Raw genomic sequence first — 21,727 nt, 5'->3', positions numbered from 1 at the left:
GAAGAAAAAGAGGTTGACTTGCTACTGATTTTTGCAGTGAGTCGGACGGGAAAGAGATGGATGCATTCAAACAAGGCGTAGTCATAATGAACTTTCGCTTCATGCACATCCAAGGAGGAAGGTTATACATACATAGAGTCACGGCCAGGTGATGTGATTGCTGCTCTGCTCCCCGAAAGGATTAATGCCATCCGCGCTTAAACCAAACCATACGTTCCTTGGGTCACCTGCAAACCCAGCCCAGTACTTTCTCTCGATTTTTCTCCACTGCGACCCGTCAGCGGGTGCTCTCAACTTCCCGTCTTTCTTACGGTCCTCTCTATGTCATCGCATCAACTTGGCATGCTCTTCGTTTCTGAACAGACGTTTCAAACGTGGTATTATAGGAGCATACCACATCACCTTCGCAGGAACCCTCTTCCTGGGGGGCTCGCCATCAACATCACTAGGGTCATCTCGTCTAATCTTATACCGCAATGCACCGCATACCGGGCATGCGTTCAAATCCTCGTACGCACCGCGGTAGAGGATGCAGTCATTAGGGCATGCATGTATCTTCTGCACCTCCAATCCTAGAGGGCATACGACCTTCTTTGCTGCGTACGTACTATCGGGCAACTCGTTATCCTTTGGAAGCTTCTTCTTCAATATTTTCAGTAGCTTCTCAAATCCTTTGTCAGGCACAGCATTCTCTGCCTTCCACTGCAGCAATTCCAGTACGGTACCGAGCTTTGTGTTGCCATCTTCGCAATTGAGGTACAACCCTTTTTTGTGATCCTCTAACATGCGATCAAACTTCAGCTTCTCCTTTTGACTTTCGCATTGTGTCCTTGCATCGACAATGACCCGGCGGAGATCATCATCATCGGGCACATCGTCTGGTTCCTCTTGATCTTCAGCAGCTTCCCCCGTTGCAGCATCACCGTATTCAGGGGGCACATAGTTGTCATCGTCCTCTTCTTCTTCGCTGTCTTCCATCATAACCCCTATTTCTCCGTGCCTGGTCCAAATATTATAGTGTGGCATGAAACCCTTCTAAAGCAGGTGGGTGTGAAGAATTTTCCGGTCAGAGTAAGACTTCGTATTCCCACATATAGGGCATGGACAACACATTAAACCATTCTGCTTGTTTGCCTCAGCCACTTCGAGAAAATTATGCAGGCCTGCTTGCCTGCCTGCCATTGGCATACATGCAATGCGTGTCCAGTCCCCGTCGCAAACGTATGCAACCAACATTCCACACCGACACCGCGATCTCTGCCTGGTAACAGTAATCGCTGAAACCCTCTCTGTCCTATGGTTTTGCCAACAGATGCTCCGAGGTTGCATCACACGGCGAAGAAGAGGAGATGGTGGCCGTTCTCGCAGCACCACCATTGATGAGGCTCTCTTCCCCGGCCTCGGCGCGTGCACTCTGACGGCGTTTCGGCGTGCAAAGCACTCTTGTTTCTCCACCGAGATGGATGGCCCCGGGGCAACGCACTCCTGGTCCCGGGAGGGGTCGTCGCGGCGTGCGCTCACTCTGACAGGAGGAGAGAAAAGAAAAAGGCGTTATGGTTGTCTGAGATAATATTATAGATACATGGAATGGAAGGAATAATGAACATGCGACCTGTCCCGTATATAGTTTTGGGTCGCATCGTAGGCTCTGTTATGTATTTACATACAAAATTTTGCCGGAATGAGTCTACATACAGTTAATCATTCATTTGGAATACAAATGATATGGATGGTGATACTAATAATAATAACTGGGTGGAGGCAGTGTTAAAGAATTTGTCGAGTATTTGCGATGTTCTTTTTAGAATGGATCTATTTGAGATGTCTTTCATTTGGTCAGAGAAGAGAGAGTTGCTCGGTTAGATATATATTTTTTGTGAGAAATGTTGCTAGGTTAGAATTTTGTATTTTTTGGAGGTTGTGAAGCGTCTGTTGTGGAGGCGAAAGTACTAACCCGAGTAGCATAACCACGGGGACCAGAGAGAGCCCATTGATTATTTTGTGTGAGTGGAAGCCCATGAAACATTCTTAAGAGGTTAGGGCTAGTTAAGCGGTGCGGGCCTTGGCTGCATTCGGCCATCCAAGCATGTCAATTTTCCTTTCGGTAAAAAAAACAGCATGTTAATTTTCCTCAATAAATAAAATAAAATAAATCAAATAATGTAAATTTTCCTCAATGAAATAAAATAAAATACAAAACATGTACTTTTGTCTCAAAATAAAATTAAATCCATGTATGTCAATAAAGCATAGTCTCCGACACAGATTCAATGTCAGAATAAATGAAAACAAAACATCATATTTTTTGGAAATACTTCCTCCTTCCTAAAATAAGTGACTCAACTTTATACTAACTTTGTACTAAAACTAGTACAAAGTTGAGTCACTTATTTTGGAACGAAGAGAATACAAAACATCATTATTTAGGAAAAAGTGAAGAAGAAAAAGAGGTTGACCTGCTATTGATTTTTGTTGTTAGTCGGACGGGAAAGAGATGAATGCATTCAAACAAGGCGTAGTCAGCATTTTTTTTCTCAATGAATTTAACGAATGAGGTGTCCAAGCCTAGGGTAGGCCTCGAACCACTACGATTCCTGCCCTGTTGGGTCGGGCTGAGGACCCCTTGGTTGGTTTCATCCTGGGCCATGTTGTGCGACCCATGATGATTATACGAAAGACTCTAGAAGATTTGTTGTACAAGCCGAACATACCGAAGCCGTGGAGGAATCTACCTCCATCGATGCAACAGCTAGGATTTGTACCCCTAGGACCCCCGGTATGTTATATAAGCTCGTGGCGGAGCTCGTTGATGTGATAACATACAATCCCTTAGTATTCATCTGTACTTTGTACACACCCCAATCACAATATGCACGAATATGAGTAGGGTATTATCTCAATCGCGATGGCCCGAACTAGGTAAATATTGCTCCTTATTTTCCCTTCGACCTAATAGCTACGCTAGGGCACCCTGCCATGGGATCTGCTGGGTTTAGCTCCGACAACGAAGAAATAATAATTGATGAAAATATTTTTACTGCTTATCGGGACATTATGTACTAAGAGAAAAGGTAGGGTCAAGCTTGATAATCGTTGGGTTGTACCACATCATTTGGGCTTGCTGAAGAGGTCTAGGCCTGTATACAAGACGAATTTGTTGAAGTACCTATTCGACTATCTTATTAAAGGCCATGATTTTGCTTGCGTAAGATTTTGACCTGTGTTCGGGCCTCCATCGTTTGTTGCCCTAGGTGTTAGGTGTTCCAACTGGTAGAAATGAGATATTGGAATTTATCAAGTATAGGTAATTTTCTTTGCTTATTTGTATTTTCTTCTATCTCATATATGGATTTTAAAACCATTTCCCTATTGATCTGTATGATTTCCTTTTATTTCAGGTACTTGTGTGCTTGCAAAGCATATTGGCACATGTTTGCCTTTGATATACGTGGTAGGAAACGTTCGGTTGAAATATTAGAGCATCTCCACCCCCAGGACACCTTTTTAGGCTCGGTGACATTTTTTTGCCGAAAAACGGCTTAGCCACGCCCCCAGCGCCCCCCCCCCCCCCCCCGACGTCAAAATAGCGCCGGAAAACCCAGGCGAAACCCAATGCGTTGGGGGGCTCTTGGGGGCGCCAGCGGGATTTTCGGCGAATCGTGTCTCCCCACATGTCCTTTGTCTTGCCCACTTAATCTTTTCCCTCACAAACTTTTGGTTGGGGTGGGGTGTGGCTGGGATGATGCCCTCCCCATGCACTCCTATTTCGGCCGGATGGAGCATTTGCCCCCTAAGACACCAACTTTTTTGGTTCGGTGGTGTTCTTGGGGGCTCCAACAGCTAGAGATGCTCTTAGTTGTCCATCTCCCTGATATGAATAGGGTCATATTTCACCAATATTCTCGATTGGAAAAAGTAATTAAGAAACCCAATGCACATAAAACAATGCTCACTGAATGGTGTGCGATAAAATGACTAAAAATGAAGTGTGGGTCCTCCCGCCATCAAGGGTCGAGATCCATCATGCCTCCATGGCACTAAGGCCACATGAGACGAGGTAGATCGGCGGCGGTGCCGGCGAGGAAACCCTAATCGCGTGGGAGCCTTTCTTTCATTCTCGGGAAAAAAGAAAACGTCAATAGAGTAATATTCTGTTAGCGGTAACGTACCAGTCTCGTCATATACATATCAAGGTTCAGGGAGATGTTCTGAGCAAAATCTGACATGACTTGTATACTCAGTAAGGTCAAAATTAATATGATCGATATAGCAAATTAACATGGAGAGACTATATATACAAGTATCTTAGGACAAAATATACCTTTTTTTAATTAAAATAGCCATACAACATATGCAGAACCAAAACTGAAAGCAAGCATTACCCCCAGTAGCATAAGTCTATCACATGCCTTACGTAGCACCCACTGTGATGATGTGTGGGTCTCACCAAGACGTTGCTCATATTATAGACGCACCATCCTGGTGTGAGATCCACAAATCATTACAGTGGGTGTTATGTAAAGAATGGGATAGACATCGCTTAATTATTCTCATAGCTCATATATAGAGGAAGCAACATTACGATCACAAAAGGAAGGCAATAGCTGGCCTCCCTTTGCAAATCAAATCAAATCACCGCGACATGCCTGGGGGGAGGTTAACCCACTCCAGGTGCATGATGAGCTCGCCAGTGTCGGTGTTCCTTAGCTTGAGGGCCATATTCTGAGTGACCTTCCCGTCTTTCCACATGATGTGGCTGTCGGCCGAGTAGCAGTTCTCCTCGTTAGGTTGGAACGTCTTCATCACCGTGTCATCACGGACATGGGTCAGGTCCTTGACGGCGATCTCGACAAAGTCGAGGATGCTGAACTCTGCATCGCCCATGGTGTCATCCTTGGTGAAAGTGTCGTGGTCAAAGACTTCCTGTGACAGAATAAGATCCCAAAGGTTGGTTTGAGGAGCTAAGAGATATGAAATGTTCTATCATCGGAGTAGAGTATATTGGCGGTGAGTTTGTGAAATCCTGATTGGGAGGGAGATGTTGATCAAACTTACAATCTTGACGGGGAGCGTCCAGTTTGTGATAGACAGGGTGAGCTCCTCGTTCCATTCTGGGTTGATGGTTTTATATTTGATGCTCGACTTCACTTTCTGCACATTTACATGAAAAGAAAATAAATGCCGGGTAAAAAGAGAGAGAGAGAGAGAGAGAGAGAGAGAGAGAGAGAGAGAGAGAGAGAGAGAGAGAGAGGGGTTTTAATTGTTGATCTGAATCGATTACACATGAATGAAATTGAAGAAACAAACAAGCAGATCTGAATAGATCATCTGCTTGTTTCATCCTCCTCGGATAGCTAGCACCAAGCAGATCAGAATCGATCATCTGCTTGGTGCTAGCCGTCGGGTGAAATTGAAGAATGAAGCATGCATGAATTTTAGATGTAGCATGCACTCGGCCCATTGTTATTACTCCTACTTGATGATCGATCGATCGATTGATCTCGAGGCTGGACGAGAAGAAGTAGGAACCTGCTGTCCGAGGCGGATGACGACGTAGGGGTCGCTGCTGTGGGAGAGGGGGTCGCAGATGGCCAGGTTCAGCCCGCGCACCACCTTCACCTTGAGCAGCCCAAGCAGGCGCTCCATGGATCGATGAGATCGAGGAGCTAGGAAGAAGATGGGTCCCGGTCCGGGGGAGAAGAAGATGGATCGTCGTCGTCGTCGTCGACGTTACGTTGCTTTACGCGAGTGGCGGAAACGCCGGGGAGTCGTTAAAACTCGGAGACGGATTAGGCCTATGCATATGCAGATGCATGCATCCAACCTGGGAATGGGAGGCCGGGGAGCGGCGTTCCTTCCGTCCAACAACGCATGCCCCCTCTCTATTTCTGAACTGCTCATATCCATCGATTCCATTTAAGGTCGTGGGTGCGTTTTCTTCAGCTGACGGGACTGACTTGTCACAAACGAAATTAAGGTCGTGACATCTGTGATTTCTTGGCCATGTGTACGTAGGTTCCGACGAAGGAGACATCGCCGTGCCGCCAGGGTCATGGCACATGTACTTCTCGGCGATCTCGACTGCAAATTAAGAGCTGAACTTTTCATTTGGGACCCTCCTAACTGGCGAACGTTCGCCAGAGGACCTGGCAATGGCACATACGAACGATTCAATGGCAGTTTTAGTTGTGACCAAGTGGGGAGGAAGACATGACACATTTTCTTCCCGAGAAGGCAATTTTCGTTTAAAAACTGCTGTCGTTTATCTTGTTTTACAACTAAAACTGCCAACAAAGATGGTTCGCTTGCCACCTTCCTTACAACGAACGTTCGCCGGGTGCAATTACCGTTCATTTGTTCACCTCCGTGTAACTAATAAGCAAATCTTTAGATCTATACACTGTTGTGCAACGTTAAAATTAACACATGTAGTTCATCTGGATCACACACATAGCATATAGGAGTTCATCATATATGTCACCGAACTACCAAAATTTGGCATCTTCTACTAAACCAACAAAATATTTCTCCGTTTTCATTGTTTTCGTTCTTTTCCATTGGTTTTCATCGTCTTTTTTGTTCCTTTTTCAGTTTTTATTGGTTTCCTTTATTCTTTTGTCATTTTTCATCGATTTTTTCTCTGTTCAACACATACCTATTTTTTTCAATGCACAATGTATATTTTTAGAGTCCACACGGAATATTTTGTTTTGTTTTCTGTGAAAAAAATCAAATCTATTACAAAAATTCAGCGGAAGTACAAAGCATCTCAAAGATAATAAAGAATTACATCGAGATTCCTAGACCAATGAACGACCACTACCACCACCAGAATATGCCACCGACACGTCGTTGTCGCCGCTCCTCTACTGGACCTGGCTTTACCTTGCCGATGATAGTCGAGAAGTTTTCGTGCACGTACCCCTAAGGACCAGCGCCCTGGAGCCGCAGTCGTCGACGTTGAACCCTTACATAGATCTTAAGCACTCCACACCAAATCTCGCCACATGACGAGAAACCATAACCTCATCGCCCTAAGGAGATGGCAGGAGAGTCTACATTGGAGCTCCGTCGACTACGTCCAAACAAATGAACTCGAGGACGATCAGAGTCCGAAAGACAAACTCGAAAAAGTAGCGTCGACATCCGTCTGAGCGCCGCACCTGCAATGACTAAAGCCTAAACTAATAACCGGAGAGAAGGCACGGGATTCCCCTCCCCGCGCTCCCCGGTGAAGTCTAGAGCGGAGAGTTTGCCTTAGCTACCTAGGGTTAGGGAGGAAAACGAGAGGAAACTTTTTAGAACATTTTTTCTTAATACATTGTTGAACACTTCTATTACTATATGGTAAATATTTTTTCAACGGAAACACACAAAAATTGAAGTCCAATTTTTAGGCATGAAAAATAATGATGTTTTTCATGGCATTTTATATTTGCGCGATGATGGCAAATTTAGTTTGCAAGCGCGACAATTTTCTGACAAAAAAGTAAACCAAAGTGGATTATTCATGCTCGTCGACTAAACTTGCCATCCTCGGAGAGCATAATTTGCCCTAAAAAATGGTCGATTTGCCATGGTAAAAAAAATCCGACATTAGATTTGCACTGGAGTCTTTTCAAATAAATGGTGAACATTATTAAATGGGAATACATATTTTGTACACATGCAATGTAAATTTTTCATATACACCATCAATAACATTTTTATACATGTTATGAAATTTTAAAATACAGAATTAACATTGTTTTTAATAATCATTTTTTATTTCAACATTTTTTAATAATCACTTTTGATTTCTACATTCTTATATACATCAAGAACATTTTTGTACTCGATTAATTTGATGTCTACTTTTTTTCATAAACACCGTATATTTTTCATATACAACTGACTTTATATATATACAACTGAAATATTTATTAACATTTTTATAGTGTTACATACATTTTTATAAAACTTCTAAACATTTTAAAATGTCACAAACTATTTTATTATGCTATCAACGTTTTTTGAATTAAGCTAACAATGTTTTACATTGCCTTTTCACTTTTATAAAGTAAAAATTTTAGCTATTTTTTAATTAGTTTTATGTTTCGAAATATATGTATTTACAAGTTTTTCTAAAATAATAATAAATGTAAAAATAAAATAGTGAAAAACAGAGAAAAGGATGAATTAACCTGCAACTTACCTGGGTCGGCCCGGTCGCAACGCCTGATGCGAGCGCTCCCAGACACCTCCTAAATGTCACCTTGGGCGCCAGTTAAAGGAACGGGCGCTGACGCACGCGAGTATATGGGCCAGCCCATCTGAATTTTTTAAATTGTTTACCTAGTGGACCAGCGCCCATCGATTGTCTCTTCTTTATCATTTTTTAATTGTTTTTTATCATTATTATATATATCATGTATTTACACGTGAAAAATTATGAGCTCAAAAATTCACATCAACTTTGGTTAATTTGGTTATTTACGAAACCAAACAAAAGTAAATGGTTATTACCAAAACCGAACTATATCTATGTATAATACTAATACCATATAAACCGAAGTATAAAAATCGTATAAACTTAACCGAATCAAACAGAAAAATTCGAATGCACACAACTGCCAAGGAGAGTTGACCGTTGACTTTTCAGACAAAAACTGTTCACAAAAAATTAAAATAAAGTTTGAAATTTAAAAAATAAGAAAATTGAAAACAATTGAAGACTTGGAAATTTTTCAATTTTTTTAAAAGCCAGTAATTTGGAAACAGTGTTCACAAAGAGGTTTTAAAAAGATTGTAATTTGAAAGAAAATCACGAAATTAAAAAAAAGATAACGAAACTATAGAAAAAATAGTTTTTGAAAAATCACGAATTTGAAGAAACTTCATGACTTGAACAATTTTCATAATTTGGGGAAATTTTATAGAAAATTGATAATTTTACGAATTTGAAAATTTTGGAAAATTTTAAAATCTCATAAACGTGCAAAAAGCTTTTTCGAAAAGAATTCACCCATTGGAAAAAGAAAGAAAAATAAAAAGAAAACAAAAAAGGAAAAGGAAAACCGAGTAAAACCCATGCCAGCAAAAACCACAGGGAAAAAACTCCTAGAAAAACCTCGCGGAATAAAAACTGTGGGGAAAAACCTATATGGCCAGCCCATTTTTCACGTAGTGCCGGGAGGGGGTGTGCGCCAGTTAGCACAATTGCCTGTAACTGACGCTTAACACGCCTAATAGGATATGGGGCGCTCGGAGCTCGCTTCGTCTCGCGTCAAGCGAGACATAGGGGCACCCCTGGGTCAGGGCCCTTGTTTGGCCGGGCCCAGGGCCATCATCACCCCTTACTGCCCTTGCCTAGGACCGGCCCTGCTCGCATGTCCTAATTTTATCCAACACTCTGTCTTTTGGAGATGGCCAGGCCGGGGTAGGTCGTCGCCATCAACATCCATCCATGCACTTTTGTCGGTTTGTTCTACACGTACAGGCGCCGGCCATTGCTGGTTTTGCCATGCACGCACGCATGGCGAGCTTTGCAGGCTGCGATCGTGCGTATTTATTCCGGCGCACTCGCTACCTTTAGCATGCCCATAGCACGATCAAGTGCGTCTGGAGACCGGGCTCTAGGTAGTCTTTTCAGTTTCTTCAATGTAAAAAATTTGTTTTTGCACCTACAAATATATATTCTACAAAAAAGATAAACATACACATACATGTGTGTGTAGTCTGTAATGCCTAGTGGCTTTTGAGACTTTTGGGTATTGGTACACTGTCGAGATATGTAGTGTTAGCAGGTTTCACCCCGTGGTGGATACCTCGAGTTTGAGCATCCACAGTGGTTGGTTTCCATCTATTGCTCCAACTCGCCCCTCCCTTTCCCGCCCCCTTCGATTTCTTTTTCCAGATCCATTACTTGGGATGAACTACTTGTATTGATATATTTCCGTTAAGAAATTAATGGAAAGGGGTGTGAGCCTGGTTGGAAGCCTCGCCTGGATGGGACGATCGCAACAACGCACTGCTTGTTGGTTGTGCAGTACCCCCTCCCTCAATATCACATAGCACGGCATCTACAATGGTAAGGCATAATCATTCCAAATTAGGTTCACCCAATTTATGTGTATTCATATTTATACCTTAATATCCGGCGGCAGGCGGGATCGGCAATTTACAAATCTTCTTATATTTATGCCTTAATTACAGAATTTTGACCAAGATAGAATTAAGACACACATGATCAAAAAGATATCATAGACTCGGTTCGAAAAAGAAGAGACGACATGAAAAATACGAGTTTACTACTCGGGGCGCTTATTCAACCTTTTAGAATCGGGAACTTTGTTGTACATGTTGGGTCTGGGTTAATTGAGCATATGTGAATGCATTATGGAGTGTTACTACGTGATAGAACAGTTTTATGAATGTTTGTTGTGAATGCACAAAAAAAAAGTTTGTTGTGAATGGAAAGAGACAGACGCACGCATGCATGGACGCGGTCAGTGCCCTGCAAAGTTCACCCCTACGCGAAGCACCTTGAAACGGTCGGTTGCCACCGTCGCTTGCATCTATAGACTTTGACTGGACTTGCCGACAGTGCCCGCCACCTGTTTTCTTTCTTTGAAGGAGAGTTGGCGTGCGTAACGTCGGCGGTGCCGGCAGGCTTCGACCCAACGCTCACGTACGTCGTCGCCGTCCCAAGCTAGCAGATGCAGTATACACGTTAGTCTTGTCTCGCTAATTAAAACGATCGACCGTGTCGTGTCTGTCGGCATCACTTGGTCGGCATCCGACCACCCAGCGACATACCGCGTACGCGTGTCAAGCCGGGGAGGCTCGGGCCGCGGCCTGTCCAAATCAAAACATCATCATTGCAAGTTTACAACATACTCCTCCGTCTCATAATGCAAGACTTTTCTAACACTAGTAATGTTTTTTACATTAGGGAACGAAAGGGAGTAAGAACATCTCTAGCAGACACCGTATAACGCCGACCCGCAAAACGCGTTAACAGTTTACGGAAAAACATCTTTGCGGGCCGGCGAGGGCGAGGGCAGAGTCAGACAAGGATATACGCGGAAGATGCTTTGTTACGGGTCGGCTATACGGGGTCTGCTCGGGCACCGCCGTGTCAACCCGCAAACCGAAAACCCCCAATAAGCGAATTTGACAGCGATTCCAACAAATGAATTCAAATTCAAACAATAAAACATAGTTCGCGCGCAAATAAAAGCATAGTTTTGTAGGACAAACGCAAAAGGACTTGCAAAAACGACGACCACGCCCGTCATCATCTTGGTCGCTCTTCACTCCGCACCACCTCCATCGAGGTCATGGCCGCCCCCGAATCCATCGCCGGCACTTGTTCCAACTCCGGCACCGAAATCACCGGCCAGCGCACAGTATGCGTCGGCGATACTGGTTCCAAATCCCGATGAGAAAACATCGTCGGCACTGTAACAAGCACCGGCCGACGCAACCATCCTCCTCTTCAAGATGTCTCTCCTTGCCATATCATGCTATTCTTTGGTGATGTCGTCCATGTCATTGCGGTTCATTGTCATGATCCTATTCTCTTCGGCAAGAAGCTTGGACATGGCTTTGTTCTCAGCGGCACGTGCTCTTCTCTCCTCAATGACCGCCTTGCGCAACCCCTCGTCCTTGAGCAATTGCTACTTCTCTTGCTTCTCTCGTGCCTTCTTCTCGGCCAACACTTTCTTTGCCTCCAATGTCTTCACTAACATCAACTCATTTGATTGCACCATGACGGTTGCTTTGTATACAAAGCGGGGGGAAACCCTTTTTCGGTATTGCACCATGACATCTATCTTGTCCCGCAAGCTCGATGCTTCGTGTTCCCTCTTGATCTTCTCCTTTGTCTTCTTGTCACCATCAGGCTTGTTCAAGTTTCTTGGGCCATCATCTCCTCCACTTCATCTTCACCACCGTGATCATCCACGCCACCCTCCATTTCATTGTAATCGAAATCAGCGAACGGGGCTTGATCGATGTCGACGGCGTTGGTGTCCAACAAGTTCACGAACTCGGCAGTGGCATTTTTCGAACCACCACTACATTTAGTGACATCAAGTCATGAACAACCACAATGGCGAAAAGCGAAGCAAGAACAAACGATTGAAGATGCATACCTTCCGTCCATTTCATCGAACACCTCGCCTGCGGTGGGAGCAGCGCCGTTGAACGGCATCGTCGGGGAACATCTCGCCGGAGCAGAGGGACTGGACGAATGCGCCTGCCTTTTCATGGGAGCCTTCTTCCGCTTCACGCCCGAAACCTTGCTCACCTTCTCCGCCGGCGACCGGGCAGATTGCGCGGCGGCGGCGGGACCCGGTGCGCGTGGCTTTCCGGCGGGGCCAGCCGGATTGCCGCCTGCACGACAACGTTGCCCTGCCGCTTGCGGGCAGGCGCGTTGGGGCCTTGGGCAACGGCGGGGGCGACATGGCCGGCGACGAGATCCACCGGAGGGGATTGCGCGTGTGCGACCTCCACGGTAACGGGGGCCGGCTGGGAGGCTTTCATGGCGGCGAAGAAGGGCGGGAAAGATGGGCCGGAGCTCGCGGTGGCGGGGCAGCAATGGCGGCCGAGAGATAGCATAATCTACCTTACGCGCTCTTGTACTATGTCAGTCAGTCACTTGATCAAGATTCTTTCCCTCCATCCCGCCGGGAAAGAACCTACGTTACGCGCTCTTGTACGTTTATTATCAGAGAGAACTCGATGGGAGGATGGAAGATCCAAGAAACGCACATGCATGGACATGGGAGCACCGGCATGACCAATGAAATTCTAATAGTGCGCCCTGCCACGTGTCGACAAAGAACGGACACATCCACTGACACAAACAGAAAAGACAGCACAATATACTAGAATCGAAAACGATTGACACGAGAAAGAAAGGATCGCGCATTTTCTTTTCTTTTTATTGATTGTGAAATGTGTGACATTGATTTAAAGAGCTTGCTTGCATGTGCAATTGTGCCCGACGACCCAGCCGGAGAAAGGGGATGACGGGGCCGGCAACGGCGTCGCTGGCGGAGGGGAGTCATTGCCTAAAAGCCACGACATTGCTCCTGGCCGTTCGAATGCATCCATGCACAATTGCACATGCATATGTCTTACTCGTCATGCATGGACGGTCATCCACGTTTGTTCTTCACACATGAAGATAAATTTTTTATTTTCTTGAAAAGAAACTTGCGAAAGCAAAGGGGTCGGAAAGGGAAATGGATGTGTTCTACAAGAACGGACGGACGCCCGCCATTGCTGGTTTTGCCGTGCACGCACGCACACACGGCGAGCTTTGCAGGCCGCAATCGCACAACGGAATCGCGTGCACCGCGGCCGCCTCATTGTCATTTATTCCCGCGCACTCGCCACCTTTAGCATGTCCAGAGCACGATGAAGCGCGTTTGGAGAAGTAGCCTTTTTCGTTTCTCCAATCCAAAACATTCTTTCTACACCTAGTACAAAAATTCTGGAGGAGGACGATTTGCATACACATAGACATACATATGTGTGGCTCGTGTATAAGAGATTTCGTCGACAAATATTTCATGTGCACTGTGCATAAAAAGAACGAACATGTGGATCGAAATGTTATTTTGTCGTATTTGTGCCTGCATTTTTTTTCCTTTTTCTTAACACAGTACAAACGCAAGCGTTCAATGATACGTGCACACTCAGAGCAACTCTAGCAGACCCCGCATCCCGCCCCGGCCCGCAAAATAACCGCCAAATTGCGGGTCGGGGCCGAAAAATCTGCACGATCAGACTTCGCATCCCGCCCCGGCCCGCAAATATATTTGCAGGGCGCGGCAAATCTTCTCCCCCAACCTCTATCTTCACGGGCTGGGAGGCCGACCCGAGCTCAACCCCTATCCGGCGCATGATTTGGCGGGAGGGACATTTCCGCGCGCCCTTTCCCGCTCCCCGCACCCTCCGCCACCATTGCCCCCCCTCCGCAAGCTCCGATTCCTCTCCCCGGCCGTTCCTCGCCACCATGGACGACCCCATGCCGTCCCCCGTCACCGTCGAGGTCGTGCAGGCTCCTTTCCCTCGGGCGGATCTCGTCGCCGGCCATGTTGGCCCCGCCTCCGTCGCCCAAGCACACGCCACGCCTTCCCGTAAGCGGCAGGGCAACGTGGTCGTGCAGGGCGGGAATCCGGCTGCCCCGCTGCGATGGCCCGCGCTCCGGGCGCCAACGCGGCAACGCGATCCCGGCCGGCGGCGGAGAAGGTCGGCAAGGCCGCGGGCGTAAAGCGGAGGAAGGTTCCGGCTTCAAGGAAGCCACCTTCTTCAACCTCTCACTCCATCCCCCCGCAAGGAGGTGCTCGGCGATGCCGTTCAACGGTGCCGCTCCCCCCGCGAGCGAGGTGTTCGACGAAATGGCCGGAAGGTATGCGTCTTCGGTCTTGGCGATTCCCTTTCATTTTTCGTCAATATTCTCGATAGCTCGTGACTTGTTATCGTTCGCTATAGCGGTGGTTCGAACAATGCAACAACCGAGTTCGTGAACTTGTTGGACACGAACGCGGTTGACATTAATCAAGCCCCTTTCGAACCATTCGACTACAATGAAATGGAGGGCGGCGTGGATGATCATGGTTGTGCGGACGAATTGGAGGAGATCGAAGCGGAAGCGTATGAGCAATCGCAAGCAAAAACTGGGGAAAGCCAAAGATCGAAGAACTACACGATCTTGAAAGATCAAGCTTTTTAGAATGGTCGCCTCGGCCGGTCCGTGTTACAGCTCCGGTGATATTTTCTCTGCTCCATATGGTGGCAATGTAGATGATTTCGGTGCGGGAGTTGGAACAAGCGACGGGGGTGGATTCGGTAGCGCCGATAAACTTCAAGATGGACTCAATGGCGCGGAGTGAAGATCGACCCCCAAGATGATGCGGACATGCGCGCAAACCTTTGCAGGGCCCTCTTTTGCGTTTGCCGTAATGATCTTGGCTTTTATTTGCGCGTAAAACTGTTTATGTCGTTTGAATTTGAACTTGTTTGTGAAACCCTATGTCAAATGTGAGATTTGCAGTTTCTCTGTTTGCGGGTCGTCGCGGTGGTGCCCGAGCAGAACCCGCAGAAGCCGACCCGTAGAAAAGCATATTCCGCGAATATACTTTTTTACGGATCCGTTTGGGGGGTCTGCATCTGTGCCAGCCCGTGCCGGCCCGCAAAAGCGGTTTTGCGTGAACTGCAAACGCGTTTTGTGGGCCGGCGGGATGCGGGGTCTGCTAGAGTTGCTCTCACCCCATGAACGCACACACGCACACCATATCCCTATGAGCACCTTCGAGAGATTGAGCCGGCATATCATCTTGAGATTTACGAAGTCAGCCTAGGCGTCTCGTCGTCGACAGGAACGTCTCTTCCCACTGAAATCGCATCGCCGAAATCCTGAAATAAATCCATACAAATCGTTATACTCCCTTCGTCTCAAAATAAGTGCTTCAACTTCGGTCCAACTTTGCAGGTATATAGAGAAAATGCATTTGTATTTACAGGAAAAAAACTTTTTAAAAACTTCTATATAGAGTTTATTATTATTATTTCTGAATTCCAGGCACACCAGGGACCAGTCTTTAAAATGCCGCACTCAAAAGTGGGAGCATCACTTTTCATGTGCTGGGTGGAGTAGTACAAATTAGCATCACAATTTATAAACTATACTCCCTGTACTGCTATTTGAACATTGACCAGTCTTCAAGATGTACACCAGTAATTCGTTTTTTAATATTTGTATAGAAAGTAAGAGAAACTACAAGATTCCATAAATCCCGTGCATATGGTTTCTAAAATTTCAATCTTTTCAAGGTTTTTTAATTGACTGAAAATATCTCCAAACCATTACTTGTGACATACATGTAGTAAAATCTGATTTAGCCGCGTAGAGAACAAGTGCGTATTTGTCTGATGGTTACTGCCGAAGAAGAGGTAGATTTGTATATATGGTGCAAAAAATATTGCTGGATTAAACAAGAGTACGTACTTACGTACGTGCTCGACACCTAGCGCAGATGGATGCCTAATCCAAAGTTGCACCCCTTTTTTCCCTGATATATAAACATCACTTGTTCCTGTCTGCTCTCAAGATCTCACTTGTTCCTGTCTAATCTAATTAATTCTCACATGGGAACAGTCGGCACAATCAAGGCGATTTAATAGTACTGCCACCTGTCCGCGAAGAACAGATACAACCAACTGACACAAAAGATCAACACAAAAATAGAAAACGACTGACACAACAAAGAAATATAGGATCATGCATTTTTCCCTTTTTTATGGATTGTGAAATGTGTGCCGTCGATTTAAAGAGCTAGCATGATAAAATAAATCCTATAAGAATAAAACTGTACAATTAGAATCTGTTGATTAGTGCCAAAGTTATACTCGACAAATTATGCCAATGTTCACGACAACAACCTTTGTAATTTAAAAACATGCGAAAGTATTCGCGCCTTTCTTCTCGTCATATTTAGGGTAGCAAATATATGGATTTGATCAACAGTTACCCCATCAATGTGCAGTTTATGTACGAATAGACATGCTTTTGTAGCATATAAATCCTATATTGAAAGCGCAATTGGTACTTGCAAAAAAAAAACAATTCTGGTCAAACGTTGTTGACGAAATTCGGTTTACACCATAAGTTAATGAACGGATGGAGTGGTGGTACTTTCAGCATTATTATATGTTGTTTTTGCACCGGGCTAGTATACTTTGTCATTACTAGTTCTAAAATAAAAACAAGAAAACGGGAAAAGGATGAATTCAATTCAACTTCAAGGCAAACCAAAAACTTTACCCTTAGTGTTGTAGCCAGGCGGACGGCATACATCGACGGTCCAGTCCGCCCGTCGTCACAGTCCAAATCCGCCCATGCACCACCCGCCCATGTTTATTCTTCTTTTTACTTTTTGAGGGAAAACAATACATGGTTCTTTTCACACACAAATATTAAAGGGAAAAGTGCAACAACAACGGAGAAAGGGAAATAGAACATGCACCTTATCAGTTGCACGAATTGTTTTTCTTCGAAGAGGCGAGGACGTAGACGGCCATGTAACTTAGCCGCCAACCCTTCATCAAACCCTCTCGCTGCCGTAAGGGCGCGTCGCCGAGCAAAGCCTGAGGACATGTGTGCCCGAGGGATGTCCTTCGTCATGCGGTGCGTGGCGGCGGCGGCCGAAGGATCCAGCACAGAGTTCTTCATCGGTGGTCCGGCCTAGCTAGATCGAGAAGTGGGCGTCGGTGCATAGTTTTAGATGGCGGTGAGCTCGTCGTCGGAGCCCCAGACCTGTCATACAACAGTATGGGTAATTTTTTTCAGTTTCTCTTTAAAGAGTCTTCGTGTTAGTTTGGGGATGTGAAGCGGTGGCGTAGTCCCATAGGAGGAATAATATTCTCTCTGCCCAATCCACAATCCACATTCCATCGGTGTGTTTTTTCATCGGCGGGGGGCTTGTGGAGTTGTGTCTACAGGAGGCCCTTGGGGATCCGGCCGACATAGACTTCTGGTGGATCCTTCGACGACCGACGGAGACCCGAACTGAATGGATTTTCTCTTGGCTGCCTTGAAAGGGTGAGTGAGTGAGTCAACGGTCGCCATGCACCGTCGTATACTCGCTGGCACACGTCTAGACTTGGTCCGGTGTTTATCTTCGTTCAAGGAGGGTCCGTCTATTAATGGCCTATCTATAAGCGATGGAGGGTCTGTCTTCTGGAGGCGGCCGGTCGGCGTACGTCGTGGATCCGATCCCGTCGTCGCCGTCCGAATCCATCCATGCAATGCAGCTGGTCTCTGCCCGCCATGGACGGACGGCCGTCCTCGTTAGTTTGTTTCACACACGTATTATGATACGAAGAGCAACAAAAAAAGGAAAAGAAAGAAGGTGCAAAGGCAAAGGTGCCGGCCGGCCGGAGCGGAAAGGGAGAGGGATCCATCCTGCAACAACGGACGGACGCCGGCCATCGCCGCTGGTTTTCGCCATGCACGTACGATTCCACGACCGGCCGCAACCGCACAACGGAATCGCGCACGGACGATGTGTGGCCTTTGGCCTTCTCGAGGAGAAAAAAGAGCTCACAAGGCAAGCTGCGGCGCAGCGATTTTATTCTTTTTTTCTCCTTTTTTTTGCGGGTTTGTTCTTTTTTTATTCTTTTTTTCAGAAGGCAAGAAACAGGTTTACATATAAGCTACTCTCGAAACAAGTTTTTGCACCGATTCATATATACAACAACAACACAACAAAGTATTCGGCCGAACGGTACAACATGATGGGGAGGCTCACTTACAAAGTACATCAAAGGATGAACGTGAAACGAGAACAAGCCTAACATCTTGTCGAGGTTCGACCGAAGACATCTAGGATCCACGACAACGTCCCAAAAAGGATGAGGCGTGAAGCGTCGCTGCTGCCGGGTCTAGAAAAACAAACTGGAGCGGTATTTTGGAGACTGATATGGTCCTTATAACACACACACACGTGACTTTGTCCAAACGGTAATTTTTGTGATGTACATATGAAATTGAGAATAATGTAAAGATTTGGGTCGGAGGTCGTAAATACAAGTTTTATTTGCTACACCATTTGAGTGAAAATCAAGTCAGCCGTGTAAATAGCAGTTCAATTCTTGTCCCCATGGTTCTTTCTTAAAAAAAAGTAGATAGATTTATGCATATGCCGCCAAAGATATCGCTGGGTTAAACAAGAGTACTCACCTACGTGCCCAACACCTAGTGCGGATGGATGCCTAATCCAAAGCTGCACTTTTCCTGCCCTGATATAAAAATTTCACTTGTTCCTGTCTGATCTCTTCTCCTAATTAATTAATCAATTCTCACGCGGGAACACCGACGTAACCAAGGTAATTTAATAGTACTACCAGTGCCACGTGTAGACGATGGACAGATACAGCCATTCACACGAAAAGATCCACACAAGAGGGACCGAATCAAAAATTATTGACACAAGAAACGATCCTACTGCATGGTTGTGCCAAAGAGTAAAGTATGATAAAATAAAATCCAGTAAGAATAATATTGTACTATTACTACAATCTCGTGATTACTTTCAATGTAATATTCGAGAAATTTAAAACGAGATGAGGAGCCTCCTGAAGTCATGGACAATATATTAAGGAGCCCACCTGGGCGAGATACCGGAATTTGTTTCCGACTGTAATCGAGTCCCACTCAGTAAGGACAAGGATGCGCACTATGACCTTGCCAGTGGGCTATGTGGGCATATTGATGTTTAAAACAAAGTTTTGATTAAAAGCAGGAGAAAGTACTCATCGAGGCATTTAAGTTTTGCTAATAAGTTACTAATTGGTTCAACAATTACTTCACCAGTATGCAATTTACACATAGTCTTGCTAAACCTCAGTCGGCCGAGACTTGGTTATGCCTCAGTCAATGCTATATTCGTGAGATCTTACACTTAGATCCGTGCAAAATTACATCGAGATTCGTGAGATCTTACATTTATTAAGTAAAACCAACTTTTAAAAGAACTTTCATACAAGAATAATAAAATTACTAGCAAGTCTTTGAAAAAATCATACAAATAACTTACTTATAGATAGGATTTCATAACATATAAATTTATATTAATAGTGTAATAGTGTTTTTTCAGGGAATAGTGTTTTTTAAAATGGTTGTTTAAGTAGCACTTTTATTATTGTACATTAATACTCCTAGCTCTAAAAAATTGAAACGGTGGTAATGAAAGAAAAGAGAGAGAGAAAACCGAGAGAGGCAAGAGGCAATAAAAGTAGAAGGAGAAGAGGAGAAAAGCAGGGGAGGGAGCCCAAATCCCACAACTTTAGAGAGAGAAAGCCAAGGAGGAAGGTGACGACTCGTGCAGAGCGGAGCCAAAGAGAGAGGGAGGGAGCGCGACCATGTGGAAGCCATGGGCGTGCACGGCGTGGTCTTCCTGACGACACTTGCTTGCCTTCTTGGCCCTCCCCCACCGCCCCCACGCCCATGCCTGTGCCCGCGGCTATGACCCCGCCGCCGCAATGCGCCTCAAAACCCAATCAAATAGATTATGAAATGCATGCCATTGATTTAAAGAGATAGCATGATAAAATAAATCCAATAAAAATAAAAATGGACTGTTAGAATCTATTGATTAGTGTCGAAGTTGTACTCACCACAACAACCTTTTTTAATTTAAAAACATGCGAAAGTACTCGCCCCTTGCTTCTCGTCCTATTGAGCTTCCCAGATATATAAGGATTTGATCAACCACTACTCCATCAATGTGCAATTTATGTACGTATAGACATGCTTTTGTATCATACTCCCTCCGTTTCAGTTTACAAGTCCTACGCGCATACCTAGGTTGCCAATTTTATCACTCTAATATAAACTATATAACACAAAAATTATACCTTTTGAAAATAGAACATCTGAAGTTTATATTGGTATATTTTTTGTAATATATGACTTGTACACGCACGCCCTGTAAACTGAGAGAGTACCATATAAATCGCATATTAAAAGCGCAGTCGGTGGTCAAACGTTGTTCACGAAATTCAGTTTATACACCATAAGTTAATGAACGGATGGAGTAGTGGTGGTAGAGGAGAGGAGAGCACCGGCCACCCGATCGACCGTGCCGGCAGTCGTCCACCCAACGTATTTACATACGGATGTAAAAAGAAGAACGTATTTACATACGCACGCACGCATGCACGCACGCGTGTCGAGTGCAGCAGGAACCGACCGCGACCCGAATTGCATGGATTTTTTCGTGAAAGGGTCGGTCAGTGAGACTTTTTCTTTTTCTTCTTGAGGACCTCGCACGTCTAGACTTTGCCCTGTGTTTTATCTTGGTTCAAGGAGGGTCCGTCTATGTCTTTCTATACCTATGAGCGATGTAGATAGATACGTCTGTCTTCTGGAGGCGGCCGGTCGGCGTACGTCGTCGATCCGATTCCGATCGCCGCCGTCCGAACCCATCTGGTCTCGCCCGCCGTGGACGGACGGCCATCTCATTTGTTTGTTTGTTTGTTCTACACACGTGGTACGAAAAGCAAAAAGGGAACGAAAGAGGGTGCAAAAGCAAAGGTGCCGGCCGGAAAGAAATTAAAGGGAGAGGGATCTATCCTACAACAACGGACGGACGCCGGCCCTCGCCGCCGCTGGTTCTCGTCACGCGTGCACGCACGCACGTACTACGTTCCACGGCCGGCCGCAAACAGCATAATGGAATCGCGCACACGGACGATCGGCCAAACTTTACCAAATTTGATCCGAGCGATTTTTCTTTTTTTTTCTAAGAAAAAAAGTTTGTAACATATGCCCCGTCTAGATCATTTTTATTCACACCACTGTAAAACATCGCCCTTTCTTTTGACAATCTGTAAAACATCACCACTTTTTTTGCGAGGGAAACACCACCCTTTCTTTTATCCTATTCGCGGTTACAATTTGTACAAGCTACTCCCTCCAGTTTGTGATATTTTGGACACTGACATGGTCCTTAACACATGTAACTTTGAGCAGCAATTATTTTTTGTGATGTACGTATGAAAGCAAGAATACCGTGCTACAATTCAATGAATACGTTTCGGGATAAATTAAATATTATACTGTACTACATAGTTATTTTCGAATTTCCAGTCCAGACAATCGGAATGAAGTCCGTACTCGGAGTTTTAGTAATTCAACTACTAAGCACCGACTTGATTGCAAATACAAGTT

At 45.2% G+C, this 21,727-nt stretch overlaps 1 protein-coding gene across 1 annotated transcript; it reads right to left on the bottom strand.

Annotated features, from left to right (window-relative positions):
• Positions 1–4,246: 4,246 nt before the first annotated feature.
• Positions 4,247–5,890, bottom strand: LOC123142173 (protein C2-DOMAIN ABA-RELATED 5). Its single transcript, XM_044561174.1, has 3 exons — positions 5,530–5,890; positions 5,056–5,151; positions 4,247–4,923 (listed from the first exon to the last, which is right to left on the bottom strand). Exons 1-3 carry the CDS (start codon positions 5,644–5,646, stop codon positions 4,633–4,635), a joined length of 504 nt encoding a protein of 167 aa, XP_044417109.1. The 5' UTR covers positions 5,647–5,890; the 3' UTR covers positions 4,247–4,632.
• Between the last annotated feature and the right edge of the window lie 15,837 nt (positions 5,891–21,727).

The sequence above is a fragment of the Triticum aestivum genome, chromosome 6D (assembly GCF_018294505.1).
Source record: "Triticum aestivum cultivar Chinese Spring chromosome 6D, IWGSC CS RefSeq v2.1, whole genome shotgun sequence".
Classification (NCBI taxonomy): domain Eukaryota; kingdom Viridiplantae; phylum Streptophyta; class Magnoliopsida; order Poales; family Poaceae; genus Triticum; species Triticum aestivum.
This window is presented reverse-complemented; position numbering and strand designations above follow the sequence as displayed.